At 43.0% G+C, this 13608-nt stretch overlaps 1 protein-coding gene across 2 annotated transcripts in view; it reads right to left on the bottom strand.

The window, feature by feature from the left end:
• LOC147626288 (NAD(P)-binding Rossmann-fold superfamily protein) overlaps positions 1-11038 on the bottom strand; it is a 54096-nt gene extending 43058 nt beyond the window's left edge. Inside the window, exons 1-7 of one of the 2 annotated variants that reach the window (XM_086816443.1) lie at positions 10568-11038; positions 3113-3209; positions 2958-3022; positions 2441-2526; positions 2193-2277; positions 1939-2009; positions 1672-1803 (exon numbers count right to left, since the gene is read on the bottom strand). In XM_086816443.1, coding sequence (XP_086672569.1) covers positions 1672-1803; positions 1939-2009; positions 2193-2277; positions 2441-2526; positions 2958-3022; positions 3113-3209; positions 10568-10796 — 765 coding nt within the window. In that variant the 5' untranslated portion in view covers positions 10797-11038. Of the gene's footprint in view, positions 1-1671; positions 1804-1938; positions 2010-2192; positions 2278-2440; positions 2527-2957; positions 3023-3112; positions 3210-10543 lie in introns of both variants that reach the window. The other variant, XM_086816442.1, reaches the window with a different exon arrangement.
• Between the last annotated feature and the right edge of the window lie 2570 nt (positions 11039-13608).

Genomic DNA, 13608 nt, shown 5'->3' with positions numbered 1-13608 from the left:
TAAAAATTGTTCTTTGATTGCCGGTGCTTTGTAGGTACTTTCCTTGTCATTAGTCACTCTTTGTTTTATTGTCACTCGTCTTCTCTCCATGTGTTAGTACCAGAAGAAACATGCTCATTTTTGTAGGGAGTGCCCTGAAAGACATTTTTATTCTAAACTTGCTATGTGCTAATCAATGGCACTATTGATTGTGGCTCGTTTTATTTGAATCAACAAATTTCCCTCCCAACATCATGACTCGAGCATTTATGGCATGGCACGGGCAAAGATGCAACACAAAAAGGTTTCTTTCAGACCTTACTCCATGCATGGTCTATGAGTTGCCTGCTTTTTCATAGGAAGGAGAAAAGCGCACTCATGTAGAGTGATTAACCATCTAGAAAACTGATTGTAACCTCCATGTCCAATGATATGGTTAATCGGCATAGTCATAGTGTGAATCTGCTGTATGGCAACTTCCATACATGTGTTAGGTATCAAGGGATTGCAGCCATATATCAGCATTGATCAGCATTAACCTTATGGAGTCTGAGTTTTCCAAAGAATGTATTAACTGATACAAGCTTCAATTTATATATAAAGGACCTGTATTGCTGGCAGAGAGTGGTGATTCTCCTTGTCCTATATCTGCTTAGATGCTAGCGCTGTTGATTGTGAGATCCTCAGCATCACTTCAAGTAAAGCACTAGAATCATAAAAACACTTGTCTCCCAGACTTTGAACAAACTAAGAAAATCTTCAAAATGCCCTAATTGTAGAAACTTGATATTTGACTTCTATTAATTCTGCCACCCAAAGACTGAGCAATAACTAAAGAACTCAGTTGAGGTTGTGACTTTTCAAACACTTTGCACAAATATGCCACACTCCGTGCTCTCTCCCTCTATGTGTGTGTTTGTGTGGCAATCCATGCTTGTGTGTGTGCAGGCATGCATGTCTTTATTTACAGATTTACATAAACTTTTGACTCAGTTTCAGTCGTGGGGTTTTCTGACAGCACAGTGAGACTGATGACAATCAGGAAGACTAGTGGCTAGACATAACTTTGACAATATTATAGTTGCATTCTGTAAGCACCAATGCATGAATGAGGTATGCAACAAACACAATGTGGAAATAAGCAGGCTGCATGCTTTAATACTACAAAGCATGACTATAAAGAGCCCACATCACAAAACGAATACTGTATAATTAAGTATGTGGCTAAATACGGAAAAGTATCAAAAAGGTCATAGAAAGCATGCACATTGTTTCAAAACATGGTCTTGGGTTGGCTGAACAAAAATCTCAGCCATACAATCAGCACTGCTTCACCAGAATCTGTGCCAGATCTGACAGCTCAGATTCTTCAGAAAATTTTATGAATCTGCTGTCATAGCAGCACCAGCTTTCTGCCAACAGTCTCCATCACTTGTATAATCAACTATAGAACCCTTCCCACGATGATGCTAAAGGGGAATGGTCATGGGTTGACCATTCCCTGAGCTGGAAACTAGGTTGCCCTCTGACAGTATTCCCCATGTTTCAGGGAGGAATGGTCTCCCCACAACCATTCTTTCTCTAATCATGCATTAGAACACCCTAATATAAGCCAAGGCGTTACCAAGGTCCAAGGTTTGAACCCTAAAGTCCACATATAACTCATCTTTTGAGAGAAAAAAAGTAGTAAACCTGTGGAAAATGTCTGAGCGCTATCTCATCGGCAATGGCTTTCGATCGATACATTTTTGATGGTGACGTGATAGATGCCCCTAAACAAGACCCTTGTATGTATCTAAGGATCCCTCCATGTTGTTTAGACAACTGCAAAAACCAAGCAAAAAAATGCAATATAATGACCTTCAGATACATTACAGGTCTTTTTGCAAGAAGCTATATTGTTAGCTTACTTAAATATGAACCAAAAGCTAAAAGATGGGATTGTTGCAGTTGCTTTACTCTGGAGAGAGCCTCTGTCATTCCAATGTGTACATCATCAAAGCTGTAATTTCTAGTCTCAAATTCTCTTCCTAAATTCAAACACAAAGTGTCAATTAGAAACATATAATATAAAAATAAATTCTACATAATAATTAAAAACTCAAAACGTGATTAAAAAATAAAAGTTGTATTTATAAACACATAAAATGATAACATACTAGTTACACACAGTCCATCTGTCGTTGAAATAAGGAGCAAAAGGGTTTACAAACCAATGAGATTGATAACAACGTTTGACTTTGCAATCGCTGCCTTGATGGAGCTTTCATCTCGAGGATCAAATTTCATTGGAACTATCTGCATAGGCTCAAACATCACCAAATCACTTTTGAAAGTTTAGAATTCTCTCAAATATGAGGTCACAAACTGTAAGCATTGACTTGTTATTATAATGTTCTCTTTCTATTTGCTGGGACAAACGCTTTTATTTTATTTTTTACTAGCATGTATAATGAAGTACCTGTCCAAGATCTCCCATAAGCTTAAGATGCCGTGGTGAATCTTCTGAGCCCCTGAATGGAACCATGACTTGAGAACCCATTTTCGCTGTTTTTTGACAAGGGACAAGAAGAACCAAATCTTATAACAGTACTAGTAAAAGGGATTTTATGTGTGTGTATTTGCCTGCTCTCTCTGCGTATGAGGGCATGGATATGCATGCGTGCCTGCATGTATGTATGTATGCATGCATGCATGCATATATGTATGTATACACCCATGCATGTATGTATAAATGTATATACATATGTATGTATGCATGCACGCATGCATGTATTTATGAATGTATGTGTATGCATGCATGCATGAATGTGTGTGTGTGTGTGTGTGTGTGTGTGTGTGTGCGCGCGCGCGCGCGCGCACCAATCTATTTGCACGCACACACACACGCACACACACACACACACATGCTTTTTACAGATTCTGGAACAAATGTGTACACACAGTGTGCCAAACATAAAAAAGCAGACATAGCATACCAAGCTGTTGGACAACATAGCGACCAAGGAATCCTGTTGACCCGAAAACTGTCGCAATAATACCACTGATCCACACACCCAAAGCCATGGTCAGAATGTCAATTTTACTAAACCGATACTGTCTTTGAAAAAGGAAAAAAAACTCATTTTCTCACCTAACCGAAGATCTCCCACCAGTTCCTTTTGAAATAATGTAATGACCATCCTTGACAGCTAAGGTTGAGCCATGCCTTGCAGTTTGAAGAGAATACCCTGCAGAAAAAGGCACAATGTCAAATACGCTGCAAAGAGTTATGCCTTTGTTCCGTTAGGAACTTGCAGCTCATAACCCTAATTATTTTCAGCTTGAACCCTAAATCTCTGGACTGGAACCCTAGTTCCTATGTTGAGCCTAATTCTTGGGTTGCAACCCTAATTCAGCTCTTAAGCTAAACCCCTAATTTTCCCTCTGCTGACCCCTTATTTTCCCTCTGCCAAAACCCCTGACTTCAGATGCTGAAATTTCAGGAAGCACATTTACAGGATTTTATAGCCTGTCTTGTCCTTCAAAAATCCCTAAACTAGAAGCAAGATACACTTACTCTACAGACTAGTCACTACACGTTAGCATCCCACCCCTCCTATAGCTATGTATTACCAAGTGACCAGTTTGGTAGCAAAGAAGTTTCAGAAAACCTAACTACAGCTCTCTCGTTTAGTAGATAACATCAACTGTAAACAGTCACCGTAAGTATAAGACTGTAAGTGCTACAGGAACTACCACAAAGTTAACTTCCTTGTTCATCTGAAATGTATCAAGCATGTGCTAATTGCAAGCTCTATGGGCATCATATAGAGATTGTCAAAAAATAAAATCTATGTCATAGGGAAAGGACGCAAGAAAGTCACTACCCTTGTCACGTGGACACTTGCTGCCACGTGGCCATTCTACTTAGCCGGTACACTTAGGACACCATTTTGATGGGCAGTGTGCATGTTGTTAGCCCTTGTCCAGAGACTCGAGAGTCGAGTGTCCGAAGTCATGTGTAAGTCCCGTGCAAAGTCATTTGTAACCCATTTGCAAGCTGTAATGATGTGCAGGTGTCCCATGCCTTTATAAGTTTATTAGACCCATGGTCGGGTGCCTGGAACGCTAGTCAAGTCACTTAGGAATAGCAGCGTCTACCTGTGCAAAAGCCTTTTTCGTCCAAGGCCACTAGCAAGATAACTGGATGACTAGATAAGCATTATGGGATCATGGGCAAGGCTAGGGACAGCCCATGGGCAATTGGATGCCCAAGTACCAATTCCAATGGGCAATGCCCAATCTAGAAAGGGGAGCCCATGTGAAAAAGGGAAACGGGGAAAATATTGAATATTTTTGTCCAATTCTCCCAGTCAGCCTCTAGCAACTAGCCAACCAGCACAGACAAGACCTATATATAGGCGCTTCTCTGCCCATCATTCCCATTTGCAACCTCTTCAAGCATCTGTGCAAGCTTCAGCCCCAAGGCAAGCATTTGAAGCAAAACGCAATCATCAAAAGGACTTGCAGGCATATGCATTTCAGCCATGTAGGATTTATGCACATTTAGTAGTGATAAATGTGTTACAAGGTTAGGATAAATAAGTGCACAGGAACACACTCTCGTGTGTACCTTAGTATTAGCACATGGTGTATTATTAAATAAATATGATATGATGTGGCAAGATACACATGGCACAAAAAGTCAACATGTGACTTATCTTGTATATACATGTGATGAAAAATCTAATAGATAACTCTCTTGCACATTTTCCAACACACAAGTTGTACTTCTCTCTCTCTCTATGTGCATTTTTGTTCACTCTCTGCACACAAACCCTAATCTGCAAAAAAACCTAATTTCAGTGTGTCAAAAACCAACATTTGGTATCAGGATTCAGAGCCCCTTCTTTTAGCCCGTGTTTGTACAGATTCCGTACATGTCGTCCTTTACACATACACATGCTACCGTATAAGTCTCATGCTACTGTACCTGCACCCACACAGCTGTACGGCCTCCCGTACATTTTGTCCATAGAGTTATCAACTAGTCGTACCTTTTGTCATCAGCCATCCATAGCAGCGTGTATTGTGCCTATTGTACCTGCATATATACCGTACATGTACCTGCATATATTGTGCCTATTGTACCTGCATATATACCGTACATGTACCTGCTTGCATGTACTGTACCAACTGTACCTGCAACATTGAAGTTCTTGTGCACTCAAAGTTTTGGGGCCTTTCTCAAAATTGAGCATCTCTTTCAAGATTGAGACACAGGGAGTCTGGAAAAATTAGAGTTTTTATCAAAAACTGAAGTTTTCTTCGAAAATTGAAGTATCTGCAGTTCCAAAGATTTGGGGGTTTTTCCAAAATTGAAGGCCTAGAGCAAATTTTTTTCTTTGGAAAAGACCCTCCTATGAAGTATGAAAGGGAGAATTCAAACCAAACGAGGGGAAAATCTCAACCAATAAGGTGCCTTGTGCTGCCAACAAGGTCCCATATGAGTGGAAGTAAAAAAGATGTCATGATCCCACTCTCATAAATTGGCCGCCCAAATCCTATGTGCTTCCCTGCACTCCCATAAGCAATAATAAACTATCTTTGAAGCTCTTGCACATCTCAAGTATGCTGGGCTAACACCAACGATCGATCTCCACTGATTGCTGGCAAGACCCCACCAAGTAGAGAAAGCCAAATCAAGGAGGAAATCTGTCTTTCTGTAAGATGCTTTTGAAGCAAAAGTTTGAGATGAAAGATTTGGGTGAGCCGCGGTATTTCTTGGGTATAGAGGCGGTGAGATCACCTCATGGCATTTTGTTGTTACAAAGGCAGTATGGCTTAGACATGTTGTCTAAGTATGGTATGATACGCTATAAGCCTATTTCAGTGCCATTTGTTAAACATCATCCCCTACTGCATTTTTTGTGTTCATGCGTTGAAGCTTGCGTTTCTTCAAGGGCTGATTGATCCCCATCCAGTGGACTGCAGTTTCCTGTCTTCAGGGCGTCAGTTTGCAGCTTCTTGGCAGCTTGACAAGGGTGTTTTTCTGGACAGCATACCTGTCCTTCTTGGTGGCACCTTCCACGGGTTCTCAGGCGTTTTTTTTCAGGACTGGACAGCAACGTAGCTGTCCCAAACAGGCTGCGTTTTTTGGCCTGTTTGGGCTTGCTTTCCCAACCCTGATCTTGGAGCTCTCTGGGCTCCCTTTTGCCTATCCTTTCCGGTTATCTTGTGCCATCCCTCCCACCCCCTGATTGTTCTCTGCAACAGTTCTTGATCTGAGGCTTCAGCGTTTCCATATTCAGCCCGTTCTGCAGCCCCTTATACCTTTGCGTTTTCAGATTTGTAGCCATGGTTGCTGCGTTTTTCTGAACCGATCTTGCTGGTAGCTCTGCCTTCACTTGGGCTTCATCTGTTGGACCCAAAGGTACCTTCTCTTCAGCGTTTTTCCTCATAGGAGGTGTGGACACTGGTTGACCTGAATTTTCAGGTTTGTAGCCCTTGTTTGGCTGATGCCGTACTTGTTTTTGCAATCTTTCATCTTTGATCGAGGACGGCGTCTCTGGCTTCTTTGAGTTTGCTCAGCATCCGGTGTTGAGAGGGGGTGTTAGACATCATCCCCTACTTGTTGGCTTCCTATTTGGTGTCCTATTTTAGCCTCTAGGGCTGACCATGTTAGTCAGAGGGGCGGGTCACCCCTCACTCATATTTTACCCATTTATTCCCCATTTATTGTCCTGGGTATTTTTCCCAGTCATGGGGGTCTTTTGCTCCAATCGGCTGCCTACATGTAGTAGTATATATAGCCGGCATGCCTCCCTCACATATTCATTGCTTGCCTAGCTTGTCTAGCTGCAGTCCCTCACTTACGAGGTTCTCCCCTCTTGCTTGGCACATGTATTCCTTTTGGTGATGATATTGAGAGCAGGTTCTCACCTATGTTTCCTCTCCGACTCTATTTGGACTATACATTGATGAGATCTCTGATTATATTGGGACACGAGGGGACAGAGGAGCCCAGTTGGTTGGCACTTGGATACCTCTGCTCTTATATGCTGATGATATTGTGCTTATAGCAAACTCACCAGAGGGTATGCAGAGGCACTTGGATACTTTACATGCTTATGCACATGACAGTGGGCTCTCAGTTAACCTTGGTAAGACCAAGGTTATGGTGTTTAATACTACAGCTCAGTGGGTCTGGAGATCAGCGCCTATTTTCACATATAGGCAGGAGACAGTGGAGTATGTTGACTCATACACATATCTTGGAGTGGTGTTCACTAGGCCCACATTTTCCATGAGGGGGGCAGCGCCAGACTAACTAGAGGATATGCAGCACTAGGAGGTCTAGAGAGGATGTGCTCACAGGTACAGTTTTAGAAGCCACGCACTAAGCTGTGGCTTTTTGACACACTGGTCACATCGGCGATGCTATATGGAGTACAGATCTGGGGGCCTAGCCTAGATCGTCACAGTCGATCAGGACGCACATACAATGTATGGAGATCGATGGAGAGACCACTTGTGTCCATGATCTCCAGGATGATTCGGGCTAAGGCCTCAGTACCCCATGAGATTATCAGAGCCGAGATGGGAGCACCACCGATCGTAGTCGAGGCTCTTGCCAGATCAGTGTCCTTCATTCATAGCACCTAGGAGCTTCCCCGACACCGGTATGCACGACTTGCTTTAGAGTCCTCTCATCAGCTAGCCATGGAGGGAGACACTTCATGTTGGTATGCGCAGATAGCATCCTGGTTTGAGCTCCATGGGTTCAGTTTAGACAGACTTCCACCCTTCCAGTACTCTCTGGAGGCACCCTCTCTCACCTTGACACATTCTGAGATTAGTAGAGTCAAGACAGGACCTCATTCAGTTGGACACTAGGAGGACATGGCTCGAGCCCTCACAAGAGTTGGGGACGAAGATGGCTTTCTATAGAGACCATCTTCTCCGCACCACTAAGGATAGCTTTATACTTAGACCGAGCTACATGGATACCCATCTGTCTCATGGATTGAGGTGCACCATTGGGCAGATCCGCACCTCTTCACATCAGTTAGAGATAGAGACGGGCAGATTTAGAGGCATACCTCCAGGGGACAGGATTTGTCAAATTTGTTGGATAAAGCCAGAGACGGAGGAGCACTACATCTGTCGCTGCACAGCATATTGAGATTCGAGGGCGCTACCATTGCCTTTTCAGAGAGGGATTTGGACCACTGGCTAGAGTCATGGACTATTGTGATCAGAGATGCTTGGGTTTTTATCTCCTGGAGATCTGCAGGCTCAAAAAGTCCATTATCAGGAGCAAACGCCCAACTGGCAGGGAGTCCACAGACACACATTACTCACTTCTTTAGAGGGACTACCTTGGAGGACACACAGCCGACAGCCCAGCAGCAGCAGCAGGCACCCCGTGGGACTCTAGTTGAGAGAGCTATCCAGTTGGGCAAATCCAGACGCCCGAGGGTTTGCGGATCCTCACATCGGAGACGGTGCCTACACCAGAGGATTCAGAGCATCGTTGCTAGGCATCGGGCTCGTCCGACCAGGCATCTCACTATGGCAGATATCCAGGCCATTCGGCAGAGACCCATGCTAGAGCTCCTAGGATGATTACCACTCCAGCCATATACTATTGTACTCACTGTCACTTTTGTACTCCCCCATATTCATGTATTCATGTACTCATGTACCCCATTTTGACTAGAGCATTAGTTTCCCACTCTCCCTAGTTGCTGCTTCCGGATGCTCCCTACTAATGTATTGTAGGGCTAGATACTTACCTTCAGTTCTTTCTTTTCTTTTCCAGACAGTGTATCAGATGTCACATGGTTGTAACTTTGGTCTCATAGGTCACTTTGGCCTTTTGAAGACGTTAATATAACATTTCATTTCATTTCTCTCACTCTCTCTCCTGTGTTTTCACTTTCCCTTCTTCCACTGCACATTCTATCACCATTGGAGTAGAACACAAAGCATTCCACAGATACATGAGAGTGCTAGAAACCTCTACCAAAAAGTCCTCTGACAATTAGGAGTGAAACCATAAGCCTTCCAATGAGGTCTTTGAGTAGGGACTCTTTGAATGTGTCCTAGGACAAGATGCATGCCATGCCGCACAGTATAACTAAAGAAAGGCATGCTAAGTTCTTAGAGTCCTTAAGAGGGAGGTGCCCCACCTTTGCCTTTCCTTTGTTAGGCTCCCCCCTCTCTGTTCAATGAAAGTCTGTTTACCTTTCTTTGAAGAAGAATCCCTCAATCTGCTCTCCTGATCAAGGACCAAGGCACCAGCTCATCCCAGGTAATGGTTTCCCTCCGTCCTGAGGTAAGAAGTGAAGAATAGAAGCTCTCATATTTTGGGGGCAATTGAGTAAGTAGCCGGATGGCCATATCCTCAACGGAAATCTCCTTCCCGCACCCAAAAATCTCAAATCGCAATGACTCCAGTTTGATCAATGGGTAAAAGCTTCAACATTTGAAGCTCTAGGGAAACTCTTCATGGTGTCTTCCGGTCGTAGTTGTCAGAGTCTCTCTTGTAAGCATGCACTTGTAGGGAGGATGGGCGGGATAGACAGATAGTGGAGAGGATTAAAAAACACAAAAATGTAGATTTGCCTCTCCGGAGAAGAAAATGCAAGTTTGAAACACTGCGAACAGCCACCAAGTTCAGGTGGAAACGCAGAGAAAATCAGCGATTCCAAGTCTAGATGCCTTTGGGCTCTCATACCATGCTACCATGTCAAAGGGTAGCCGAAAGATGTAGACGAATGACAAAAACGTTGAAGCTCCAAGAGAGAGATGAGAGAACATCAAAACGTTGATGCACTAATCCTCAAGAAAAGAGTGGACACAACCAGCCCGTAGGCAAGGAGAGGACTCCATAGGCAAAGGGGAAAAGGTGCTCACCAAAATGATTAAGAAACAATGATGAGAAGTGAGGGAAAGGGCAGGGTAATATACACCCCATATGAGCTGGCCGACTGGCTCCTAGATACTACACGACCTGAAAAATAGGCATAAATGCCATAAAATAGGATGGGCAACCAACAACAAAGGCCCATAAAATAGGGAAAAAATATGGGAAAAATGGGTGGAAATATGGGGGTGCCTAAGCATGGAAAGGGTCCCCATAGATATCATAATAGCCACCAACAGGAGATGATGTATGCTAACAGCAATCTCGTCTTCCTCCTTCTGGCTAAATTGATAGGGTTCCCGAGAAATGGGATTACTAAAAAAAAAAAAAAATGGTAATGACATACCGACCCAGAAAACACATCCACAACTACCCAAGCATTCTAGTTATCTACAATTAAGGCCTCACACCTCACAACTAAAAACCTTGCAAATTTCAAAGAAGGTACAAAAACCTACAGCTTCAAAATCTCAAGAATTTTGTGAAGTTTGCATATTGTTTTAAAGAGAGTGTCTATGGTGCATTCTTTGAAGGCTTTTTTCTAATTTTTCAAAATTTTAAGAATAACTTCCCAGGAAAAAGAGGTAAGAACTTTTTTAGTTTTTTCAAAGAAGCAGAGAAAAATAATGAGATTTATGGTGGGCAGCTAACCAGATAAGAAGGGAAGAGACTTGCCATTATGTGATGCTGTATTTGAACTGGGTTGCAGGCTGATGCCCCACAGGTCACTGCCGCCCACTCTCTGTTGTGGAATTTTTTCGAATCCCAGAGCAACTGCACAAATGTTGCTGCAGTTCACGTCGGCAGATCTACAGGAAGACCGCAACACAGCAGACCGTCCATTGCCAGAATAAGAGGCCGTGAGACCTAATGGCCCAAGGTGACGAAGACCGCGGGATGCCATAACTTACTAGGCTGGTGATCTCGTGCTCTGCTTGAGAGAAAGGAGGTATGTGTGTGTGTGTGTGAGAGGGGGAGAGAGAGAGATTGGGTGGTTGTATTTGTAAAATAACTCTTCTTTCTCTCTCTAAACAATTCTCCCTCCTGGAGATCACTAATGAATGCTATGGAATCCCAAATTTAGAAGAGATTGTGTGATTAAGGTTTTAGATCCTTGTTGAAAGTTGTAAAAAGAGAGAGAGAGAGGGGGGGGAGAGAGAGAGAGAGAGAGAGAGTTGCTCCTTTTCCAAAGAGGCAGGAAAAGAGAGAGAGACATAAAGTTGGGCAAAAATATTCCTATATATAATAGGCCACCAAATCAAAAATATTGTTTTTTCATTTCCATTAAATATATGCTGGGAGTTTTTCAAGAATAAGAGTGCTTTTTCTAAGGTTTTATTTTAGTATCTAATGTTTTTTTGGCATAAAATCATGTGTGATCCTTCTAGATATAGAAACAGGCACTTGTCCTGTACATGCGACTGGTTTCTCAATGTTGACATTGAACCCCTCTCTCTCTCTCTCTCTCTCTCTCTCTCTCAGACCTTTCGAAGACTCTATCTCATGCTCTCTCAAAGACCTTTCGAAGACTCTATCTCATGCTCTCTCAAAGAGAGTATCTTGCGATTGTGGTGATGCTGCCCCTACACTTGCTAATCGATGGCTCCCTATCTCTCATCTCACTACCTACAAGGGGATACCTTGGCTTCTTTGTCTAGTATGTCTAGGTCAAAACTCTCTCCCTCTCTCTCTCCCTCGCAACACAGTGTGCTTTCTCTTTGTCCCTGCCTCTATGTAGGATAGTGCTAACTGTCAACTTCTCTCCTTGTCTCATCACCATAGGGTCTTGGATTCCTCCTCGTTTCTATATGTTGTGGAGGAGAAGGCGATGGGTGTTGTGGAAGAGAAGACGTTGGGGTTGGAGTGTTGAAAGAGGGAGATCAAAGAGCTCGCATGCATACCTTAGGCTCACCTAAGGCGATGGCATTAAATTATTAGTGGGCATTATTTAATGCTGCCGACACAAAAAGGTGAATAGGGTAGATTAATAATTTAATGCTAACATAAAAATATTCCTATATATATTGCTCCTCCATTGGGATGATTTTGCTATTTTTAAAGGGATTCCAACTTGTGTATTTTTTAACCGTCTACCTTAGTCTCCATCCATTTGTATTAGGAATATGTACCACCCATAATATCGATACCTAGTCTTCCTATCTTCATTGACAAATTTGGAACAAGGTGACAAATATGGCAAAAAAACATTTGCCAAAGAGGGCAGCCCAATCTTACAAAGGCAGCTAGCTGACAAGGGCTTTTTGACCCTCCCAAATTATAAAAGTTGTTTGACATGGCTAAAGTAGATGGCCAAACAATGCTTCTAAATATATGTCAAATAAGGACCTCCAAGATAGCCACCCACCTTGCTTCAACATATCAAACGGTAAGCTTTTAACCCACGATCCACATAATTTTGGTGATATTTAATGCCAAAAGAAGCATTATATCTTGTGTCTGTGTATCTGTGTGTCTGTGTGTCGAGCCTTTGTGAAATGGGGAGGGAGACCTTGTGTGATATTTAATGCCAAAAGAAGCATTATATCTTGTGTCTGTGTGTCGAGCCTTTGTGAAATGGGGAGGGAGACCTAAAAACATATTGGCATTACACAAACACAACTTAAGCCACCCCAAGGTTGGGTTAAGACGTCCATCCTAACCAAGCAACAAGATTGTAAGTTAATTGTTTGGACACTAGTTTATACATTTGTTAACCACTCTGGTTAACATTACTTTTTAAGCGTGGCTACGCTCATTGTAACTCATCTTTTGTAACCGCACAAAGTGCTTAATGATAAAAGATACATGGGATGACCAAGCTCACGGCGGCTGGTCATAAGAAAGAGTTGTACATAGAGCTAGGAAGACTAGTTTTGGGCCCCCAATTGTAAATGGGCAGCCGGCCATTGTAAACTAAGAGTTCTTGTATATAAGGCATTTTATGAAATATGAAAAGGGAAAATCCCATTAGTCTCATTTGAGTTATCTCTCTCTCTCTCTCTCTCTCTCTCTCTCGCTCTCTCTCTCTCTCTCTCATGAGCTTGTGGATGTATGCTTGCTTGTTGTTGGCTTACATGCTTGATTGTTAGTCTCATTTGAGTTCTCTCTCTCTCTCTCTCTCTCTCTCTCTCTCTCTCTCTCATTTGAGTTCTCTCTCTCTCTCTCATGAGCTTGTGGATGTATGCTTGCTTGTTGTTGGCTTACATGCTTGATTGTTGGTGTGTGCCCTTGTAGGCATGATGATGATCTAGCTTCTCCTCTCCCCTCCCCTCTCTTTGCTCTCTACCAAGGTCCCTCTTGCATGCATGTGGCATAGAGTGAAGGTTGAGCTTTCCAAAGCTCCCTCCTTCTTGCGCTCCACCTAGCTCTAGAATCTCTACTGGGTGACACAAGTAGAGGTGGAGTGAGCCCCTAGCGGCTTCACATCGAGGAGTTAACCCTCATTAGGGTTGGCTAAGTGCACATCTCCGAACTCGACCCTTGCATGTTGTTTCTCTTCTTCTCTCCCTCTCTCTTGTGTGCAAGGTAGTATGTTAGGATTAACATCTTTTGGCACCGCTGTCGAGGATTGCAATTAGCTTAGGGTCCTCCACTTAGTTCATTTACTAGAGTCCTTATTTGGCCCGGTTGGATTACAAATCCACCGATTGTTTGCTTGTGTTTGAGCTCGTTTTTGCTTGTTTGATGGTGATTCCATGGAGCTATAGAAATCAACC

Source organism: Cibotium barometz, chromosome 22 (genome assembly GCF_041138505.1).
Source record: "Cibotium barometz isolate CiBa-2024 chromosome 22, ASM4113850v1, whole genome shotgun sequence".
In the NCBI taxonomy this organism is placed as follows: domain Eukaryota; kingdom Viridiplantae; phylum Streptophyta; class Polypodiopsida; order Cyatheales; family Cibotiaceae; genus Cibotium; species Cibotium barometz.
The sequence above is the reverse complement of the archived record's forward strand: the minus strand, read 5'-3'. Positions and strand labels throughout refer to the sequence as shown.